The following is a 22,388-nucleotide window of genomic DNA, read 5'->3' on the forward strand; positions in this document are numbered from 1 at the left end:
CACCCACCTGTTGCTCCATTTGTCCCTGACGTTCAATCCTCATTTCCTTCACCATGTTTTTAATGAGCTGCAACTCCATGTTCTTCTCATCTAGTTCTGTCCTTAGATTATCAACAGTCATGCTGTTGTCAGTGTTCCGATCCCAAAATCTCTTGTTCTGCTCCTTTTCTAGACTTAATTCTACCTCTTTTCCATGAAGTTCAGTCTACAAGAAATTATTCATTTCCCACCTTGAATCATGTTTTGGATTTTTTGTTATTTTCTTACCATTAGCAACTTCCAATTACATGGTTACATATCTGAATACCAACTACGACATGGATTTACACCTAACAGAGGACAGGAATATTGGCTAAACTAGTCTGGCACCTCCTACGTGTTTTCTCCTAACAAAACAATAACTTTCAACTTTACATATTGCTTCTGTAATTATTTTCAATTATGTACAATCTCAACACTGAAGTCTTTGATACCATTTATGTCTATCCTAAAATCAATATAAGCAGCAAAATGAAAAGATATTATATTGTGCCAACTTCAAATGAAAAACAATAAAGCACTACGCTACATACCAAGGAAGGCTTCTGTGATAAATATCCACCCTTACCATTAATGAGAACTGTTCATTGCTTGTTTCATTTCCTGCAGTAGTTTATTACATATTCTCCAGAGCTTAACTCTTTTCTCCCTCAAACATAATACTAATAGTACATAACTAAAATTATAAATGTAAAATGTAAATAATATTAAAAATACTGACATCCACATTTCTTAGCTACAAATATCAAAAATATGAATTAAAAATGTAGCCAAACTGAATTATCAATACACATTTCTATTAGTAAGGACTTTTGCTATTATTTTGGAAGCTAGGACTATGTGTATATTGTTAAAGCTGAAGTAGAGAACAAAGCAGCAAGCTCGGAGAATGGCAGAATGGAAATACAAACTAAAAACAAAGGGAAAAAAAAAGGATTAGAAAAGTATCTTAACATTCAACTATGCAATCATTATGCTGGCTCCAGTCTTCTCCTCCAGCAAACTGCAGGAAAAGATTTACTTAACATATTCTTGAATAGGAGAACACCATACTGAATGAAATAATTTCAACATCTCCTTCAGAAGGACTGTAACACCAATTAGGCAAACAAAACTAATGAAACCATGTAAATTCACCTCCCAAAATTCAGTTTTTAAAGAGTAATCTTATATTTAAAGAAAAGGGTAATTACAGAGCATGAAGCTAGTTTTTATGAAACCAATGCTTTGTGGCAAAATTTAACTGCATTTCATTTTGTGAATATTCTCAGTAGATCAAATAGGAACATTTAGCGCTGTTACAAAAATCCTGGGCATGTCTTACAAAATATGTGTTAAAGGGACTAAAGTTCCTTAACACAGGGATCCAAAGTGTGAGGTTCCACACTTTCAAGCATTTTGAAATTATGACAAAGTTAACCTTAATTCTGAATGTCAAAGGCCTTTGGGAAATCGTCATAACAGCCAATCCAAATTTCTAATCAAAAATAATCCTCAAAATTAACTATATATATAAAGGGGCTGTCACACTTTGGAAACAAACAATGTGCAAATGAGAAAAGTAAGGTGACACTTTTAGAAAGCAAGGTTTTTTTTTTTTCAACACTATCACTTCTCGCACCAACAACTGATGAATCCGGTCATTCAGATTTCCACATTCTTGGTTGTATCGATCCCGTTCATTCTGAACTTTTGCTACCTCAGAATGAGCTAGGTGCAACTGCTTCTCAAGATCCTCCATCTAAATGAAAAGCAAATTCATGAAGAATTATCTTAACATATTCTACTTTAGGAAGCATACTGGCTTTCTTTTAGTTTTCTTCTAGCTTCTACTCTAAACAAGTCTAAATGCCATCTTTTGATGGAACAGAGTTTTTCTCTAGGTGTATTCACAATAGCATTTTTTTTCCCTAATAACTAAGCTCAATTACCTTGTAGAGTTAGCTCAGGTTCCTGAGAATTAATTGGATTCTACCCTGATGTGCAACTCTCCAAAAATTCCTTACCTATAAAACGAGTAATCTTCGACTTCCTGGAGCTACAAATTCTAAGCAGCAGCAGAAAGCATCAGTGGCTTTTCTTCCCCTACTTGCCTGAAATCCTTTTTGAGAAAAGGGCTTCTCTGATCCCCTAGAATCCTCCATCAGGAGAAGAAATTACAGTAAGCCCTAGATATTTCTCCCTTGAACCCTCCCTACACAACTACTTTGTATTTCCCCAGAAAACCTAAGCCTGAAGCATGTCCTCTACAGAGCTCAAGGACTGCGTATGGCATTATCAAGAGGGCTCCCACAGGCAGTGACAGAAAAAGTTCTCCTCGGACAGGGTCCTCCTAATTAAGGGAGAATTTGGTTCCAAGGCTATCCAGACGTGTTCACCTTCTGTTTAAAGATACAGCGAAGTTTTTCAGAAGCGCTTAGGCCCAAGGGCAGGTTTTATGCAACGGAGACAGTGAGGCATAATTCCCTCACTACAAATACATCAAGAAATCTACAGGCAAACAGGTATTGCTCCAACCGATAGTCACACAGTTCCTGTGGAAGGATGCAACTTTTGGCCAGGTATGAGATGGCAGGCCAGTCTACAGCCCTTTTTAATAAAGGGAAAGATATTAACATAGGCTTATCCAAACAGAACACTTACATATTTACATTTATATCCAAAACCTAACCATCAAATTTCCTGACTGCTGAAAAGTATCTGATATCAACAACTTACACTGGCTTACACCTAACACATCGAAAACTTTACTTGCGAAGGCTTTTTCCTATGAGAGAAGCTGTGGAGAAATGCTTGTTCTAAATCAGATAGACAGTTGTAAAAGCTTTATTTAGATTCTGCCCCACTCCTTCCCGGACATAACTCCACATAACAGCCTGAGATCAAATGATCAACTTGTCTTTCACTGAAGTCTACCTAATAATACTTAATAATATTGCACTTCCTATTGAAAAGCAGTTTTTATTCATGGACCAGTAGTCTATTGTTTTATAGGTAAATGAAATCAACATTTTATGCCATCTGTAGACTGCAAAAAATAGCCTGAAATTGATGCAGTGTTTCCAATTTTACATGTTATATATAAGATAGATAATCTGAAAGAGAATATATTTTAAGGAATACACACTACAGTTATAGTTTTTTACTGGATATGATCTTATGATGTACACTGCATGATTTAGGTAAAAACAAAACAAAACAAAAATACAACAAACAAAATGTAGGTACACAGACCTACCCAAAAAGCACACTGTAACTTGTACTCTTCCTTGAGCGTGAAAGATAGTAACTGAGACTAATTTACAGTTCACCATAGTTCACTTGTGATGCTGTAAACAGTCACTTTCGGAATTGCCTAGCGCGAGTTTTGATACATGTGAATCAAATGGAACTGATAAAAGTGAAAATCTACAGAAATGATAAAACACAATGTCATTCCTGCTCTGCACATCTGTCATGGCTCCACAGGCTCGACCTGACACATCCCTGTCATTCCATCCTCAGACTGTTTTTGGATCAGAGAATATCAACTGTGCCAAATTTCATAGCACTCCTGTGACCTGTACTTTCCCTTTCCAGTAGCATGTAGGAGAAGGATACCTAAATCTTCATGACTTGTAATCTAAGCTGGATTTGGATCCAGCAAGCATTTCTGCATGGGTCAGCTCTACTAATTTTTAAAGAAGTGGAGAGCAACTGTTTTCAGGTCATTTTCTATGGAAAACGTGAATTACCTTTTACCAAAAATAGTTACGAATTTAAAGATATTCTGATGGTTTATAAAACTAGAATCCAAAGCAGCAAAGTAAATGAATGAAGCAATGGACATAATCTGGAAAAGGCACATAAAATGCTGTGGTTTATGAAATGGCAGAGATTCTGTGGTAGGACTGTATGAAGTTCTCTCCATCAGTATGCAGTAATTCTCTGTGGAACTATCTGGAAAAAAATGGTCTAATTGCACTTCTTTGTGGAGGCAAGTAACTTGTCAAAATTGTTTTATAATGGGATCTAAAAATTGGCTTGAAGACAGAGGGGCTGGCTAGCTGCCTTTTTTTTGCCTGCATTATGTTCTGTTGATATGAAGCTTTGCAATGAATTTTAGGATTCTTAACTTACACTGGGGCACTTCTGGACAGCTGAATGCTTCTCAAGAGCTGCCCTAATCCCCATACTCTCTTGTTCTTGCACTTCCCAAGAAAAAAATTGCCAGAGAACTTTTCTGGGCAGTACAACTCAAATAAGTAACTATTTTTACTGCCCACTTTCTTTCTTGTTGGTATATTCTCTAGTGGTACAGTGGAAGAATGTTCTTGTCCTGCACATACAAGTGATGATTGTAGCACAAAATTACTTTACATATTTCCAGAAGGCATCATTTTTGGTATGCTCTCAATGCATTCTGCAAAACTTTTTGTTAGAGAAATATAACTTGTTCCTAAAAATAATACAAATAGTGCTGGAGATAATATCATTTATCTTATCCACTCAGTTCTTCTGAAGCAAACCCTTACCAAAAGATTTTCCCGATTTGTCCAGAAAACTTTACACATCCAAATATCCGGTTTACCTGGTATTACTTTTAACACACGAATCTATACACACCTTGTCTTCATACAACCTCCTAGATTCGTGTAATTCAGAACACAGCTGAGAAACTATAGACCCCAGGTGACTGACTTGATGCGCATGCACTGAATTTTGCTTCCTTGTTTGTTCTCTAAGAAATGTTTTAAATGGAGAAATTAGGTTCATGAAAGCATGAAACATTTGTGGTTGTTTTTGCTGTAATCAGTAAGAACACTAAAACTTACTGCTTTAAAGTACGATTATCATTCACGGTCGATTATCATTCCACATTTAAAATATACTGTCTTATTGGCCAGATTTGCTGTCTGAGAGTTCTCACACGGAATCATACAGACTCAAGTCTTAATGATTTTTATTGCTGATGATGACTCTTTTATCCTAAACCAAATTGTAAAAAAGCTAAGTCTCCTTTCAAATGCACCCCAACTATTCCATAAGCTGAACTCAGAGGCATTTTGCTATCAGCTATTCACTTTCAACCATGCAGGTCAGTCATAATATATATACCGATGTTTAAGTCTCATCTTAAGTTTGCAGCACTGCACGGCATGTCCTCGATTTTTAATTGGTAATTGAACACTGTTTTCTAAGTCACCAAGTAGCTGGTGAGAATCAGTATAATTTTCTTCTCATTCAATTATTGCCAAAGTCAACAGTACCAACATATCTTTTTCTCCCCCCAAATGAAAAACATTTAAAATTACCCCTCATTACTATTTATTTGTACCTTTATGCAAACAGCCCAACTGTTTACTCAGTCTTGTCTGTGACTCAACAGATAATGTTACTGGCAATTAATTTTGTATCTGAATCCATTGAACGTATAGAAGATAAAGCCCGCGGTGCAATACAGACACCTAAAACTGCACACAACCACAGCTCTTAACTATAGCCAGGTAGTCTACAAAAACTGTTCACAACTCCGATACTGGAGATACATCATTCAAGAAGCTGGTGGCAAAAACAGAGCTGACAGCTAGAGCCACAATTTGAACTTCCACCCACTTTGCTGGTGCTGCTTCAGAACCACAGCAACCAAACCAGTCCCCGAGTGTGCCAATTCTCAAAGTTTGCCTAATGCATTACTTTTTGCCTCTATATAGCGTGATTCCCTATTTCTTCATTTTTCTTTTTTCTCTTCATTCTACAGTTTATGCAAGGACTGCCTAAGTTTCAGACATTAAAAAAAAAAAAAAGAAGAGTAGGGCATAGAGTATACCAGCAGCATAAGCTGGTATACTCTAAGAATAAGCTCTCTCAAATTAAGGTTTTTCTTAACATTTTCTGTACTATAATCAAATAAACATACTGAACGTTCTCCATCTGGCTTTGGATACTCTTTGCGTAGCTATGTGCACTCTTAGCTTTAGCAGTTAGTGCTGCCACCTCCTGTTCATGTTCATTTATTAGTTGCTCAATCCTGTTTTAAAAAGAAAATACTGGTTACAATTTTAGTCCTGGCAAAAAATAACCTCTCCACTGAACAGGTAATCATATTGTTCAGTAGTCAGAAATTCAATTGCTTTGATGTTTTGTTGTAAATGAAATACATTGCATTAAGTTATTCACACATTTATTTTGAACTTGCTACTGTATAACTCACGTATATAGCTGGGATATTTAGATCATCAGAATAAAATGATGTGTGGTACATGCGAAAAACTGCCTACTTAAATAGCTTTATGAATAAGTAATTGGAGAACAGATATCTGGATTGATGTTGCTGAAGCAGAAGTTCTTTTTGGGTCTTTGAATCTTTTTTCAATGACTCCAGTTCTTCTTCCACCTATTTTAAACAGATAACAATGCTAACCTCTAAAGAAAGCACAGACTAAATAGTAGTTTTCAAAGTGTAATGCCTTTCTTTCCGCTTCCAACTTGAACCGTAAAAAACTACAAAACAGAGGTTAAATTCTAGCAAAATACCCAGTCTCAAGTTGGAGACAGGTATGAATGTGCCAGTGCAACATGGCACACCTGCACCTGCTGACTTAACTACAAAACGGCTTTCATGCCTCTCTATGCCTGGTACAGATTCTAGCTTATCCAGGATGTGCCACTTGCATCAGCTGCGTGATAGCCCTACTTAAGACTGAAGAAGCTAGAGCTAACTCCCATTTCTGGACAGCTATGAACCATTTGCTTAGGCCAGTTTAAAAAACAAAAACACAGAATGAGTACTGGAAGGAAAAACAGCACTTTTTCCACATACCAGAACCACCTTTTCTTTGAGATATGACAACTCTGAGTCTAAATCCCGCAGGATGTCAAGAAACGCTGTACTTACTTTGTGGATGTGCAAGCTGGTAATATTCCCATGCTCGTGGAGTTTCTTGCCTGTACTGTCTTCGTAATACATTAGGATACCACATAGTTCTAGAAGTACTTCCTCATGACTGTGGACCATCTTTTTCCTATGCTCATTTTGGCTGTCAGCCTCCCTCAGTATCTCCTCCTGCAGGTGGTTAGCAGCTTCCATTTCTTCAGTAGTAGTTTTCAGCTGTATTTTTACACTCTCTTGGCTCTGGGACTCCCTCTGTCTGAACGCAGAAATCAAAGAAATAATTTAGAAAACAGGATTCACAATGTCAACTTTCATCCTGACAAAAAAGTATAATGCTTTTATTGATTAACTGCTGTTTTTCACAACTAGATCATACGCTGTTTTCTAAACCAAGGTGCTGTAGTCTCATTGGCTATATAATGGACATCGAGGTGCTCGAGCGAGTCCAGAGAAGGGCAACGAAGCTGGTGAGGGGTCTGTGATTGCATAGCAGGACTGTGACATTCACAGATGACCCAATTACAACATGCATGGTTGATTTCTGTCCACATAGAGCTTTTCCTAACCCCTCACAACGCAACAAGTCCCTGTGTCTGCGCACTTCACTTGTTACACTGCTTCTCTGTGTGTATCAACACATACTGAGAAATCTCGGTTTTCATTCCATTAACACTACTAAAGAGAAAGATTACATGGAAACAGAGCTGCAAAGCATGGGGAAATGCACCCTGAGGAGTCTCTTAACTTTAAAGCAGGAAGAAGGTGCACCAGCTTCGGGGAGGGGTGGATATTCTATCAACACTGCCCAGTTATTTTGGGGTTTAATCTAAAAGCATAAGCAGGTTAAAAGAAAAAAAAAAACAGGTAAACCTTTGGGCTAATGAACTTGACTGTTGGGAGAGACATCCAGACTCAGAAAGTCTTTACATTTTAAGTCCTTGAACACTAAGATACAGAGGCATACCAAGGAACGTATCACTTTTTCCTAACCATTTTAATGTGTATCTGCCACTAGATGCTTCTGGAATCAACTCAGTGGATAGATGACACTTTGATTTGAACCATCAGAGTGAATCAGTAAATCAAGGCTTTAGAAAAGAAAAATATCATCCTTATCCTTCTCAGTTGACCATTAACTCTGAAACTCATTAACGATCCCTCTTTGGGCAAAAATTTCAAATAGTAGGTACGCAAATGTGTATATAAAAATCACTAAATCTAATCACCATCTTCAACCCACCCCAAAACAGTAAAATCACTGAATATCACAAATATCATTTTTCCATTGCTGAATGACTCTGAATCTAATAGTAAACATAATTCTGGGTGTTGTGGTTTAGCCCGGCTGGCAGTCAAACACCACACAGCCGTTCACTCACCCTTCCCCCTCCCTCTCCGGGATGGGGGAGAGAAACGGGAAAGTGAAGTCTGTGAGTTGAGATAAAGACAGTTTATTAAGACAGGGAAAAGAATAACAATAATAATAATAATAATAATAATAATAATAGTATTAATAGTAATAATGTGTACGAAATAAGTGATGCACAATGCAATTGCTCACCACCCGTTGACCGATGCCCAGCCTATCCCCGAGCAGCCGGCCCCCCCACCCCGGCTAGCCACCCCTATATATTGTTCAGCATGACGTCAGATGGTATGGAATACCCCTTTGGCCAGTTTGGGTCAGCTGTCCTGGGTCTGTCCCCTCCCAGCTCCTGCTGCATCCCTAGCCTGCTCGCTAGCAGGACAGAGCGAGAAGCTGAAAAGTCCTTGGCTTGGTGTAAGCACTGCTCTACAACAATGAAAACATCAGCATGTTATCAGCGCTCTTCTCATTCTAATCCAAAACATAGCACCCTGCCAGCTACTAGGAGGAAAATTAACTCTGTCCTACCTGAAACCAGGACACTGGGCTCCTGCAAATTCATTATCATTAGGCCTTACTGTATCCTGATATTTTTGCAGAAATCCTGCTGACATATGGAAGAACTCCTTCCACAGTGGACAGAAACAAAGTACACAAACTACAATCATCAGTGCAATTCACCCCTCACAGTAGATTGCCTTGGGCACCCATATCCTTAAATTTTGTGTTTACGCCTTTCCTGTCACATTAGTATTAAGGACTACACCTTCAGCATCTGTTTGTTTCCATGTTCTGTAAGAATGGTGTTGACCATAATGATGGATATCAGATACAGGATTTCTCTAATTAAAAGAAAAAAAAAAGTATGCTATCTTAATTCCTGGATATTCTCACCCATATTAACAGCACCTGTGAAGAAAAAATAATTCTCCTTATTTTCTAATATATTTATCAATACATTAATTCCTAGTACGTTAAGAACCAACTTTATATCATAAAAATGAATTCTGTTCCTCTACTTTTAACTAGGAGAAATTCAAGGATATTGAGGTAGATAATTCCTCTCCTTCATAAAGTCTTAGGCTTTGTTTTGTCTGGATGAATGCACAGATGCACAGTTTTGTAAATACTTGGTATCATCTTCTGTTAAGTTTTTCAACAATTAAGTGGTAAATCATATATACTGTCACCTTCTTATAAGATTTCCAGGTACTTTTTCTGCAAGAAACAGCGAAGACCACATTTCTATAAATATCTGCCCTCATCTCATCTCCAAATGTAATTTATCCCAACCTGCTTGCCTCAAGACAATCTTTTTCCTCACGTAACTGCTTTGCAGGTATGTCCAGAATAAAAACTGAGGTCTGGTGGAAGGCCAAAGCACACAGTCTCAATTTGTGTATCTAGAGTTTTGGGATTGTGATTAACAGCTCCTGCCAGGACAGTTTCTCCTAAACCAGAGAGAACCATCACGGCTCCCCATGTTTTCTGTGTGGTGAGGACGGAGGCCAGGAGGAGCTACGGGCGGTGCCATTTTGGCGGGGGGGCGAGCACACACAAAATGGCCGCCCCAGGCTACCACCTTCCCCTTCCCTGCCGAGCAATGAGGGAGACCCAGAGCTATCCGGCCACTCTTGTAACCCTCCAGCCCTTCCTATCTGTGCACACACCCTCTCCAACTTGTGTTTTTTTTTTTTTTCCTCAACCTCATCAGTGCAGGCGCTGGCTGCGTCCTTTCAGAAAGACCACATCCTCACGGTGAGGAGAGTCACCTTGCCCCTTCTTCTGCCTCCTCCCCAGGAAGGAGTCTGCCCTTTGAGCAATTGCACTACACCCACCTCACCTCAGCGACAGAGGGGCTGCAACACCTGGCCACCATGAGGAGATCTCCAGGCCAGCGCTTCGTCCAGCCACCACAAAATGGCTGCTTGTGTGCTGCAGCCCCCCCGCCCCAGGCGACGGGATCTCTCCTGCGGGGGCACCAGAGCAGCCAAGCCGCCTTCATGGCCACTGGACGGTGAAGGAAGGTTTAATGGTCCCATGCTCGAGGCTGGAGGTAAAAATCCTCTCAACTGAAAGGGCAGGGAAGGGCCTGGGACATCGCGGTGTGGGGGCTGGCTATGAGCTTGAAGGGAGAAGTCAGTGAGGAACCTTCCTCCCGCCAGAGAAAAGCTTGGAGAGCCAAAAGCATCCCACCAAAAAGCTATGTCAGGAGTAAAATCAAAATCTTCTGACTTATGCACCAGACTTTTCAGAGATAAAGTGGTTTTCAGTTCCTGAAGGTAATGGCCTGACTGGTATTTTCCATTCTTGCTGGGAGAACGGGTGTACAGCCACCACATGATCAGTAAGGGAAATCAGGTCGCCAATTGTCCAATTTTGGATCTCAGTTTTAGGAGCGAACATACAGATTTCAACAGACCATATAACTCTTATCAAGTTACTCAAAGTAACAGACAACAGTTTACAACAGAGGCCTCATGTTACACCTCTCGAGAAACCCACGTGTGAACTGGGTCCAGAAGAAACACCAGAGTACCAGTGTCAGAGAAAACTCTGGGTATAAGCTTATTTATATTCCTGTATTTAAATACCTGACTATGAAGAAAAATACATAACCATTTCTCAAAGGGAAATAATCCCATTTTAATTTAAGAGAGAAGAAAGCTGTTCAATCAATGCGAAGAGCCTGAGACTGAAAGGCAAAGGATGCTGCACCTACCTCTAACAGACATTGGTGAGGTTTGTTTCTCTTGTGTTTTGCCAACTCTTCGTCCAGCTTGCTAAAGTCATACTGCTCCGTATGACACCTCCTGCTGAGGGCTGCTCCTCCAGGGTCAGTGTGCTGAAGTTTTGCTCCCTGCTGGGGGGCTGGCAAAGGAGGGGGACCCTGAACTCACAATGACTGTTTTGCCTGGGTCTGGGTCCGGTTCCCGAGCCCCTCCCGTGCTTGCAGTGAGTGAGGGAGTTAGGAGAATCTTATCAAGTAGAGAGAGAGCGCTGACAGCATTAAACTAGGATGCTACTTAGTGTCTTTGCTAACTGTTGTGCATTGTGCAAGTTAACTAAAGCAAGAAGCCTTGGGCCCCTTACCAAGGTCAGTCTCTTAATAAGAGTGTGAGCCTATCTTCAGAAACTGGCAGAAACTGGTCCTGCGGATGGGCAAGAGCCAAGGAGCAACTGAGTCTGCGCAAAGACAAGAGGTCAACTAGCGGTGACGAGGAAGAGTCATCAACCTTCATCCCCACAACCCCCGACGACCACCACCAGGAGACATTGTGCAAGCACAGATGGGAGGAGCTTATGGAAATGACTCCTTCGAACTAATTTTAATGTAAAGCAGGGACAGGTCATGAATATGTATAGGCACATTGTGAAACTTCAAGCATACGTAACTCTTTGATGAATATAACCAAGGCAAGTTGCCACATCTAGCACGCACGACTTTGGTGGGACTAATCCCCATGCTACCCAGCGCTGAAGAAACATACCTACTTTACAATCTTATTGATTGTGGAGTCCGTTTTCCACAAGTCAGCAGGAGCTTCAGGAACCACCTGCCCCTTACCCCAATCCCTCGGCCCGAGTCTGTAGCCTAGGGAACAAACTCCTCCTCTGGAGGCAGTCTTGTGCAGGAAGGGCAGCCAATAAACGCCTCATCCAGCCTTTAGGTTCTCCACAAAGCATCCTTCAAAACGTTCCCGGCTTCGGTGGGGAACTTGATAGCTTTCCGCCAACAGGGCTTTGGCTTTCTGCGGAGCAGCACCTCGCCTGAGTGCAGGTTGCAGGTGCTTTTTTTTTTTTTTTTTTCCTTCTTCCCCTTAGTCGTTTTGTGCAAAATGAGGTCCTGAGCACCCCAGCCTCGTGGTCGTGCCGCTTACCCCTACCACCCCTGAAACACTGCTTACGCATAGGGAGTAGGTAACCTTGTTAGGTTGCAATTCCTGAAATACTTCCCTTTTTTTTTCCTTTTTTTTTTTTTTTTAAGAAAATTAAGAATAATCACAGGTTTGTTAGTAAACTGCAAATATATAATTCTGGTGTTTAAAATAATCCCCCCCCCCCCCCCCCCCCCCCCCCCCCCCCGAGGGGACTATGAACTGTGAGTGAGGTATAAAGCTTCAGAGGAAAGTAGTTGAATAATTTATGCTAGCTGAGGCTCTAACTCTAAAATACCTGGGCTATACCCACCAGCCATTTCAGATGGGGTTCAAGGCATTATTTGTTAAATAATAAAATTATTTTTGAGCAGAAAAAAATAGCTAGAAAAAGAATCTATCTGGAAAAAAAAAAGAATACCTACCTGCTGTGTTTTTTCATATCCCATATATCAAATGTAAATATCTGCAGAATTTTGCCAGCACTTCACATGATGAGCTCAGGTAGAGGACCATGTTACCACAGCTTGCTGTGATGTGCTCTGATGCCTTGGGTGACTTCAGCTGTAATCCATTTTGCAAGAAGCAGTTGCAAGAAATAGTTTGGCACAAAGATCTCTTATCCCAGAAGGTGGGTATGTGTTGAAGTTGTCTGATTGTGCCCGCGGTCTGCCATAATACAGATAAGCACCACACAATTGCTCAATTAAATGAGGTGATGGTTTCCCCAAGCCTTTTGTGCTTCCCTCTTTTTATTTGGAAAGTCTGTAACTGAACCATAACAAGGGAAACGCCTTTAGCCATTGCTAATAATACTGGATAATTCCGTATGTTCATGTAATCTGATAGTAATTTAGAATGAAGACATCTATGATGTGCCTACTTCTGTGCATCCTGATAAATTATTGCATTCAGAGTACAAACTGAGCCTGTTTTTCTGGAAAACCTTATGGTACTATATAGAAATTCAGGGCTTGCTACTGCTGAAATGTCCTCAGGGGTGTTACAGTTATAAAGCCATACGTAACAACAACTCACATGTTGCAAATTTTTGGTGCGATATTGTGATAAGCCTTTTTTATTGATTCTTGGTTCCTGATTCAAGCAGTTATTTCATCAAGGTCATTGATAAAGCCATTACATCAGATAGGTGAAAATTCAGGTGCAGAGAGAAAAATCAGCAGTTTTGAATTTAGATACCCTGAGTTCATCTTCTTCACTTGTGATGGCAGTTGTGCTCCCCTTGGAGGAGCAGAATTATTCTTCATTCCTTATAGCTGCTTTTCAGTTTGCTTTGAGTAACAGAGGGGCCTCAAACTATTTTGTGCTAGAGACAATATTATCTGGAAAATTTTTTTTACTCACCAAAGAAATTTTTTTTTTCTTTTCCGGTCTTCAAAGGCAGGTATCTTTTCCAACATAAGATCTACGTGGATTGATGTACTCTGCAGCTTCCTCCTGTTTCTCAGCCTTGTTCTTTCCTTTCACTCTCTGATTTTTATATTCCACGTTAGGCCTGCCCAGGAAAGCAGGCTTATTCTGTAGCTTGGGAGGGAGCTGGACTCAAATCCAGCCTGCAATGTGAGCAGAGCTTCTCCATTTAGCTCCAGGAATGTCTCTCCAGAAACAAGCTTTTGACATTGGTGGTTGATTGTAATCCCCCTTTTTTGGCCATACAGAGGCTTAACTTATGGTCTATCCCATCATTTCTCCTTTCAGATGCCAAACAAACATTTTACGGAGTTGAGTGGATGGATGTGCTATGGGATCGGCTCAGGTTGATGGGAGGTAAGCGTAGAAAAGCAGTATTTTCTATTTAAATGTTTCTAATTTATTAATTTACATAACCTTCAAGAGAACCGTTACCCCGGGAAGGCATGACTTGCTTCTTAAGGGATCCTGGGTTGATTCAGGAGAGTTGTGTCTTTTAACACTTGTTTTGTTCAGTCCTGCAGATTTAGGTCCTCTGCATCTTCAAGACTCAGGATAAAGAAGAGACCGGGATGGCCACTGGTGCTTGAAGGCCATCTATTATCATTTAAAATTCCTGAAGCTCTTCAGTTTATACAGAGCCCTATCTGGAAGTAAAAGGAAAGCTATACTGTTGTAAAAAGCAGTGAGCTAGGAAAAAGAAGGCTTGCTTTCAGTTTTCAGCCTTTTCATACTTCATGTGTGACCATCAGCAAGTCACCCATTCCCTCTGTTTGCATCTGTGAAAGGTAGGAAGATCCACATTTCTACCCCCTTTTGTCTGCCTTGCCAATTTAAACTACAAATTATGCCAAAAGGGGCTGTTGCAAGGCTTTACTTGCTCAGAAGCAGTTTGTATACAGCTAGAGATACAAAAGACTACTCTAGCCCCAGGGACTCGTGCTGGCCTGGCAGAATGTGGGTGCACCAGCTCCCATATCTAGAAAAGGTTCTAAGAAAGGCCACTGGGAAGGCAAGCCCCAGCCTTTGCCTTCACAGAACTTGCACAGAAATCCTGTTTCCACTGACATGTGGCTGTGTACCTAGATATTTGTTCACTTCTTTGCATAAAAGGGCTAGAAATAAAAAGTAAAGAAATAATCAAAATTGGTTTGTGCTTGGTAAAACACTGTGGGCCCTTTATCCTTTACAGGCTCACTTCTGTGAGGCCAGTGGAATTACACTGGAGTAAAACACAAACACGAGGAGAAAGATGCAGCTCATTCTGAACTTGTCGACCTGCTTGTATTGATGATTTTCTGCCAAATGCATCTTGTTGTGTGATCAGTTACACTTCTGCTCTTCAGATGTCCAACTCAGAGCCAGTTTGGCATGTTACTTCTCTTCAGAAGTCCCTTCATTATGGACGATGGCTGCTTTATTTTATGAAACAAGTCTTGAGAGGTGAGTCTTGAGTTACCTTCACCCTTCCTCTAAATTAAACAGAAAGTAGATTTGAAGAAAGCATACTGTTTAATTCTGCAGCCAAAAAGTAACATGTACAAAGACTGGGAGCTAAATTTACTTTTTTTTTATTTCTAGGTTTATGTTTAACCTGATGACACGCCAGCTGATGGACCCAGGTAGGATTAATAGCACTTCCCTGAATATTTTGTAGGAATTTTGCTTCCTTTCCGAAAAGTAAATGCTTGCTAACTAATTTGTGAAATGTCTGCATGTAAATCGATAAAGACAATTTAAACTCTCATAACTCAACTAAAAACCAGTGTGTTAGCTAGAGGCCAGCGGATGGGGGCAGTGTTGCTCCAATGAACTTTTTCATTTGCAAAAGAAACTTGCAATATTAGAAGAAATTTAGGAAAAGTGAGGGCAGCCATCAGCAGAGGCAATACCTTTATTGATGTTAACTACAGGGTGTGATCTCGAACTGTGAGAAGTGAAATCAATGGCAATTTCTCCTGCTTTACCAGAGTAATACTTGACAGTTAAGCAAAAGGGTTCTGATATGACTCTATACCAAATTTATTTTCTCTTACATCGAAAACCTTCAGAATTTTAATTTGCGTTTTATTTTGTGTGGGCAGCACTTTCCTGAATCCACGTCTGTGTATTGCACTGTGACAACAGTGTTCTGAGAGAGACTTCTCACAGAAGAATTCCTTAATACTTGGGCAATGTGAGGTTCTTGCCAAAGGCAAGATGGGGGGAAAAAAGGTTTGTATTTAAGACTTTGAAATGATTATATGCAGGTGAATATTGAGTATTGCTTTAATTATGTTCAACACTGAAATCTTTTTCTCAGAAGAATTAGCTCTAGGTTCATGCACAGAACTGCTCTGTGTACTGAGTCTGGCAAAAAGTTAAATTGGAGGGTGGGGGTGGAATTGCCACAGTCTCTAGCTTTCCAAAAATTCCTTGCTTCTTCTTGATTTCTTTGAGTGTTCCCAGCGAGGTAAGCATTGTGAAAACAGCCCAGGTAATTTTCTCAGTAAGAAATGTATGGATGTCATAGATGGGAATTGGTTTCTATGAGCACTTGACAATTTTTAACTCCTTTGTGAATGAGAGACTGCTGAGAAAGCAGACCAGTGTCTGGCAGCCCTTTTTGGGTTGTTGATCAAACGTTTTTTTTAGCTGCTCATGGGTTTCTGATCTATGTAAGCAAATGTGTGTTAACCTTTTTAGAGCTGAAATAGCATTATGTAGGACTGAAGGGACTAGCAAATGTGGAAGCAGTAGGGGTGTCTCAGGAGACAGTAAACACAGTTCTAGTAATACAGCAGCAATTTGGTTTATTATGGTAAGCAGAAATTTCATGGTGCTGTTGACAAAAATGTTGTATTTTGGTGGTTGTATTCAGCACCCAAAATGAATTGCAGTACTTGAGCAGAATATGATGGTAACTCAGAAAAGATGATGGTAACACACCAACCACTGTCAGCACCATAATACAGCTCCTATTGGAATTCTGGTGTCTGCAAACATTATGCATACTGACAACATCTTTTCTTGGAAATGGATACAACCCAGACTACCTTAGCCTGTTAACAGACTGACATGTTCTCACACAGTCTTAAATAGTCTTGATGGTTATGGATAGGAGGATGTATGGCCTCAAGAGGCAGTTTTTGGAGCCTTAGCCTGTCTCTGCAGGGCCTGTGGCGGGACAGAAATGAATTGCTCATTATAGGGACTTGAAATGAAGGTTTTTACATTGAAACAGTAGGAGTGTTTGAAACTACAGAAATCTGATTTGAGACAGGCTAAAGGGTGAGTTCTGGATAAAAGCGATCTGTGAGACTGACCATGATGTGAAGCTAATGAAAAATCAGCACCTGGGAGGGAAGCAGAGGGAACAACAGAGCTCAATATAAGCAAGGATTGAGGATCATCTACCATGAAAAACAAGGGAGGGGGCCTCTTTTCTGTGTTCTTCCTCTTGGCGATAGGGAATGAGAGCTGGGACACATGGGACAAATAAAAGGCTGTGGGGAAACTCTTGCATCTTAAAGGGGTTTGGAATAGGGCAGTATGAAGGGTGTGAACTAATGTGGAGAGTTTTGGTTTTAAATTTAAAGCTGCAAAGCTCTTTCCCCATGGCCAGAGTCTGAACACAGTAGCATTCATTATGGGTTTGTTAACACAAGATCTTCACTGCTTTTAAAGCCCGAGCACATCCCAGGGGCTGTGAGAACAAAAGTGTGGGCACCTTTGAGGCACTGCCTGTATTTGTTTACTCAGCTACAGAAGCAGGAAAGGGAGTGGGCTGTGGGCTGCCCTCTCCATCAGCCTGTTCAAGTGCGGATACAAAGTGGAAGTTTTTGTGAACACCTCTAGTGATGTGTTTTAGGAGTGAAGTCAACACCTGCTAAAGCGATGAGACAAATGCCTGAGCCTACGTGCACATTGATAGACACATCCACAGTCATAAATTCTACATAACGGTGACTGCCTCCATTCATAACAATATCCTAACTTCTTGCCACTGGTTCTTATCCCACATATTGGGAAAACACGGTCAACATAGTGTTTGGAGGAAAGCAAATAAGTCCATTGAAATTGGTGGGTACCATCTGGAAGAAAAGCACTTGATGAGAATAAAATTATTTGCACTGCTCCACTGTGTTAATTTGGAACAGGTCCACTGTATTTTCAGCAACTGGCAGTTTGCATTGTTGCAATTCCTTGACAAGTACAATGGAAAGATGGTGGTTTCCGGAGGCATGATAAAAGAGTAAGCCCCAGCCTTTGCACACCGCATTTTATAGTTGCATGCTTGATGTGCACAACTGGGCAGCGCTGCTTTTCTTGCCTTAATCCATTGCCTTCTCTCTCTCTCTCTCTCTCTCTCTCTCTCTCTCTCACACACACACTTCCTCACCCTCTCTCATAGCAGCAGTAGCTGCTGCAGCTCTGGCAGATCATCAGGGAGAGCACAGAAAATGAAAAGAGCTCAGCTATCCTCTTAACATTTTTCCCAAAGGATTAGTTTCACCTGCTTCTCCAGTTTTGCTGATAGACTTTTTGCGTTTTTCAGTCCAATAAATGTGGGGTTATTTCACATTTGAAACCCCTCTAAATAGTTTTCGGGATGGACTTTTTCTCTCCTCCTCCCCCAGCCTTTTTTATGACAAGTCAGTAAATTGTGAAGTAAGCGGACAGAGTAACCGAGAGCGTGAGAGGGAGAAGACGCTTCCATTCTTTTAGTGCAGTGGGCTGAGGCAAAAAGGCCATTGTAATGGTAAATTGCACGCAGAAAGGAAGAAAAGACTGATAATCAATCACAAATGAAGCATTCGTTTGGATTTTGGCAATTTGCTGGCCAATGGCTTTTAAATGTCTAACCATTTTTTTCTCTAATTTTGCCCATGTATTAAAAACTTAAGTTTGATATACTGAGGACAGGAAGATAAATCTTAACGAAGCTATAATGCCTGGAATACCTGGGAATGGGAAAAGCACAGTGCTGAAACAGCAGTAAAAAGTCGTGGTTCTGAAGGAGAAGCAGCATGCTGAAATGTTGGTGGGAAACGTCTCTAGCCCATCACCTTGGACTCCAGCTCTGAAGAAAAACTATCCGTCAGCCACTTCTTGTTTCACATGTTTAGGGATGACTTGTGGTGGGCTTCTGAGGAGTTTAATTTGCAACTTCATTAATCTGTGATTGCCCGAGTGGGTTTTGTGTCTGACTGAGTATGTGATAGGACAGATGAGGATGTTAGACAACATTAACACTGGCATATCATCTTCAGAGTCCAGCATTGCCCGTAAAGGAAGATACATCTACCTGGAGGCACTGCTTCAGGGAGGCGCTCCATGGGGATTCACACTGAAAGGCGGACTGGAGCATGGGGAGCCATTAATCATCTCAAAGGTACATATATATTTTTTATTTTAAATAAAATGCTAACAAGTTAGGAGCTGTGCCTGATTTAAAGAGCAAGAGTTGTAAAATAACCCTGAAATGGTTTGGCACTGTGTTTGGCTTGGTTTTCAAATATCTTGAGCACCTAGTGAAGTCAGTAGATTTGCTCAGGAGCTACCTATTTGAGCAGCACGTGAGAGCTCTCAGCATTGTTTAACTATCAAAGTACAGATTTTGTCCCACAGGAAATATTTTTGCTTTTGGAAATTGGCTCTATTTATTTCACTACACTCTCTTTATGAATGGGAGAAGGGGATTTCCTTTTCATGAGGTGATGCAGTCATCTCATGTCATGAAATCATAGCATATCTGAGCACATTTGGTAATCCATAACAGCCTCTTCTGAATAGAAAAGAAAATAAGCGCTTCTCATCACATGATGTGATGCCAGCTAATAAGAACTTTGTGTGGAGAAACAGAAGAATAATAATGAATACTTATTCCTATCTGGTGTGCATATACGTTATGTTAGCAGTTTACTCATGCGATGTACTTTCTACTTACTATCTTATAAGAGTGGTACGCCTTCAAGATTTGTGTTCTAGCTGACAAGGATATTTTGAGAAACAAATGAGAGAAAGTTCCTCATTCTCATCAGAACTGAGCTTTAAAAAGTAATCAGGTACCTGAAGTTGCATATCTTTAAGACAATGGGTTTTCAAAAGCATGAAATTGAATCTATGAATACTGAAATAGGTTTTACCTATGGCCCTAAAACTGTTTTGAAAATAGGATTTTGGTAATAGTGAAATTTAACCTCTAGTGGCTGTTATGTTTCACTTTTACGTTATCTGTCTGGTGCATTTTTCTTGTTTATAGTACGCATTTATGTGGTGAGCTGCTAGGTGCATATGCACTCTCATCTGATCTCATTCCCTCGTGTAAACTGGGACACGTGGGGAATTCAAAGGATCAGAACTGATGTCAGCTGGAAGAAAATGCTGATACTCAATTTTATTCAAATCCTGCAACTGGCTGTGCAAACACACTCGCATGTAAATTGTCAGTCACTTGAATAGTTCACCTGAAATAAATTACTCGTAGTTTGTGCCATCTACATGTTGAAAGAAATAAAGGACTTCCAATAAAAGTTCTTTCATCATAAAGGAATTTTAGAAATTTCACGTAATTGTCTTTCTTGCAGGACTTCATTGGAGATTGGCATAGCCACAGGAAGCAAAACTAGCCTCTCTGAAATGGTCTTATATTTTTCATTTTATAAACATGAGGGACTAATACTTCTGTCAGATTTTTCATTCTTTTTGGTAGCATTCTACATTTGTGAGGAAACTGAGAGTTTCTTTTGACTTTGACATTCTTTTGCAGTGTAAAAAGTGCCACCCTCCCTTTTTTTAATTGGGGGCAGGGAGGAGAGAGGAAGAGAGATGGCTCTGGCTGCTGAACATTAATTAATCTGTGGGATTTGGTTTCCACAACAACGAGGCCCCTTAATGTCAAACATGCCTGGAGTGTGCGTGGCGCCACTGGGAGCTCTCTGACTTGTGCCTGCCTTCGGTGAAAAGCACTGCAAAAATGTGTATTTTTTTAAAACTTGTAGCTGATGCTAGGTTTGTGCTGTCAATGTTGACATTATGTTGCTTTGCTCATGCATTGGTGACAGCTGAACAAAAGCTTGTGAGTAGAAGCTGTGCACTCTAGAATATGCACAGCACCTGTAGCTGCTTTTTGGTTTCCAGTTTCAGCTGGAAAACTCATTTCTTCTTGTGTTTGAATTCTCATGTGTGAATTCACTATGCACTCTTCAGGAAGAATCGAATCGCATATCAGTAATTAAGCTAATTCAGTATTCTTCTGGGAAGTAATGAGGAACTGTGGGAAACAAAAAATTGAATCATACTACAGGTCAGATCCTCTTGTACTTACGCAAGAGTACTAGCAGTACATATGCAGGTACAGCTCTAGGAATGATCCAACAACAATTCTAAATAACGTTACCTATAAATATAAAAAATGTGGATGTCAGATTTTCATTTCTGATTATTCAGAATTAAGGTAGGAATTTTATTCGCTTCAGGTTTCTGTTCTGGTGAATAAATAATATTTACATCTGCTTAAGGATCTATTTGCATTGACAAAGTGGTGTTAAATGACCTTAGTGTTAATAAACATTTAGATTAAAGTAAATATTAAAGTTGGTACTTTTGAAAGCTTGCAACATGACTTAAAACAACAGTTTTAGTCTGCTTACTATACTTCTGGCAGCTCTTTCAATTAAGAGCAAGTTACCTACAGCCTCTCAGCAAAAGTCACCTTGCTATGTAGATGTGTTGCAGTGCTCCTGTGCAACAAGGCAGCTCGATTGCTTGTTGTGTATGTGGTTGAGTGCACAGATAAGCACACGTAGAGTTAAACACGCTAGTAAATGCTTTGCTGAATCAGCCATGATGCTCAGCACATCATGGAACCAAGACTTAATCAACTTGTCAGAAATGTTGGTTGTGCAGCTATCATGAATTTAGGTAGTTAAAACAGATGACCTGTATAAGCTAACGCTCTTCTTTTTTCCCTGTGGAAAGACAAGCCTGTAAGTCTCATGATGGTTACTTCAAAGTCCTCAGCACAGGCCTTTTCTGAATGTGTTTTGCTGGAGGTAGAGGACAGAGCATAAATAAACTTATTACAACTGACCTGTATTTTCCCCTCTCCGTGTAGGAAGGTGCTTTGACAGTCCCTCTGTTTTCCTGTCTTGCTTCTTGACTGACTATAAAAAATTCTTCACGCAAAGGCTGCAGAATCATAGTACTTTATGATTCTGGCTGTGTAGGGCATTTAAAAGAACATACTCATTTTCAATAAAAAGAAATTTGGAAACGCTAACGCTGTCAGCGAGATGGAGATTCAGGGTGCTGACTGGCCTAGAACAGCACTTTGCCGTCTTGGGAGCCTAAGGAAGTTCCCTTTGTTTTCTGGAGCTGCTGGTCGGGCCACAGTGCTTTAGGATTGTGCGTGGTATTCCCGATGTGCCACCTAAGCACAAGGTTGTGAGGGATCCTCAGAAACAAGCTTTGTGGAATTTCCCCAGCATTTTATTTTGTGCCAGGAAAGGTTAGAAGAATGAGCAAAAAATGTCAGCTGGATATTCCTTTTCCCAAGTGCATGTCCAAAAATCAGTACCTAAATCAGCACGAGAATGTTAATGGTTAGCAGTGGGACGGCATCCAAAAAGATGGAGCCGAGGATGAAAATTAACAAAACGTGATTTGCCTCTTGTATTGATTCTGTGGAATTAAACACATTATCAGGGAATTGTGTAGGTGAGAATTTGAAAGGGAACTATGGTCTTACGTTCCTCCTAGGGAAGAATTTCTCATTTATATGAGCTTAGAGAATAGCTGTCAATCAAATTCTTTACTT

General features: G+C 40.3%; 1 protein-coding gene across 1 annotated transcript in view; it reads right to left on the reverse strand.

Moving 5' to 3' along the window:
• The window catches only part of CCDC158 (coiled-coil domain containing 158), a 50,872-nt gene that overhangs the window by 15,462 nt on the left and 13,022 nt on the right, over positions 1–22,388 (reverse strand). Inside the window, exons 2-7 of the mRNA XM_035541663.2 lie at positions 6,842–7,169; positions 6,333–6,415; positions 5,939–6,049; positions 4,645–4,759; positions 1,661–1,780; positions 8–205 (exon numbers count right to left, since the gene is read on the reverse strand). Of these exons, the coding sequence (XP_035397556.1) occupies positions 8–205; positions 1,661–1,780; positions 4,645–4,759; positions 5,939–6,049; positions 6,333–6,415; positions 6,842–7,169 (955 nt within the window). The remainder of the gene's footprint in view (positions 1–7; positions 206–1,660; positions 1,781–4,644; positions 4,760–5,938; positions 6,050–6,332; positions 6,416–6,841; positions 7,170–22,388) is intronic.

The sequence above is a fragment of the Cygnus atratus genome, chromosome 4 (genome assembly GCF_013377495.2).
Source record: "Cygnus atratus isolate AKBS03 ecotype Queensland, Australia chromosome 4, CAtr_DNAZoo_HiC_assembly, whole genome shotgun sequence".
NCBI classification, from domain to species: Eukaryota; Metazoa; Chordata; class Aves; order Anseriformes; family Anatidae; genus Cygnus; species Cygnus atratus.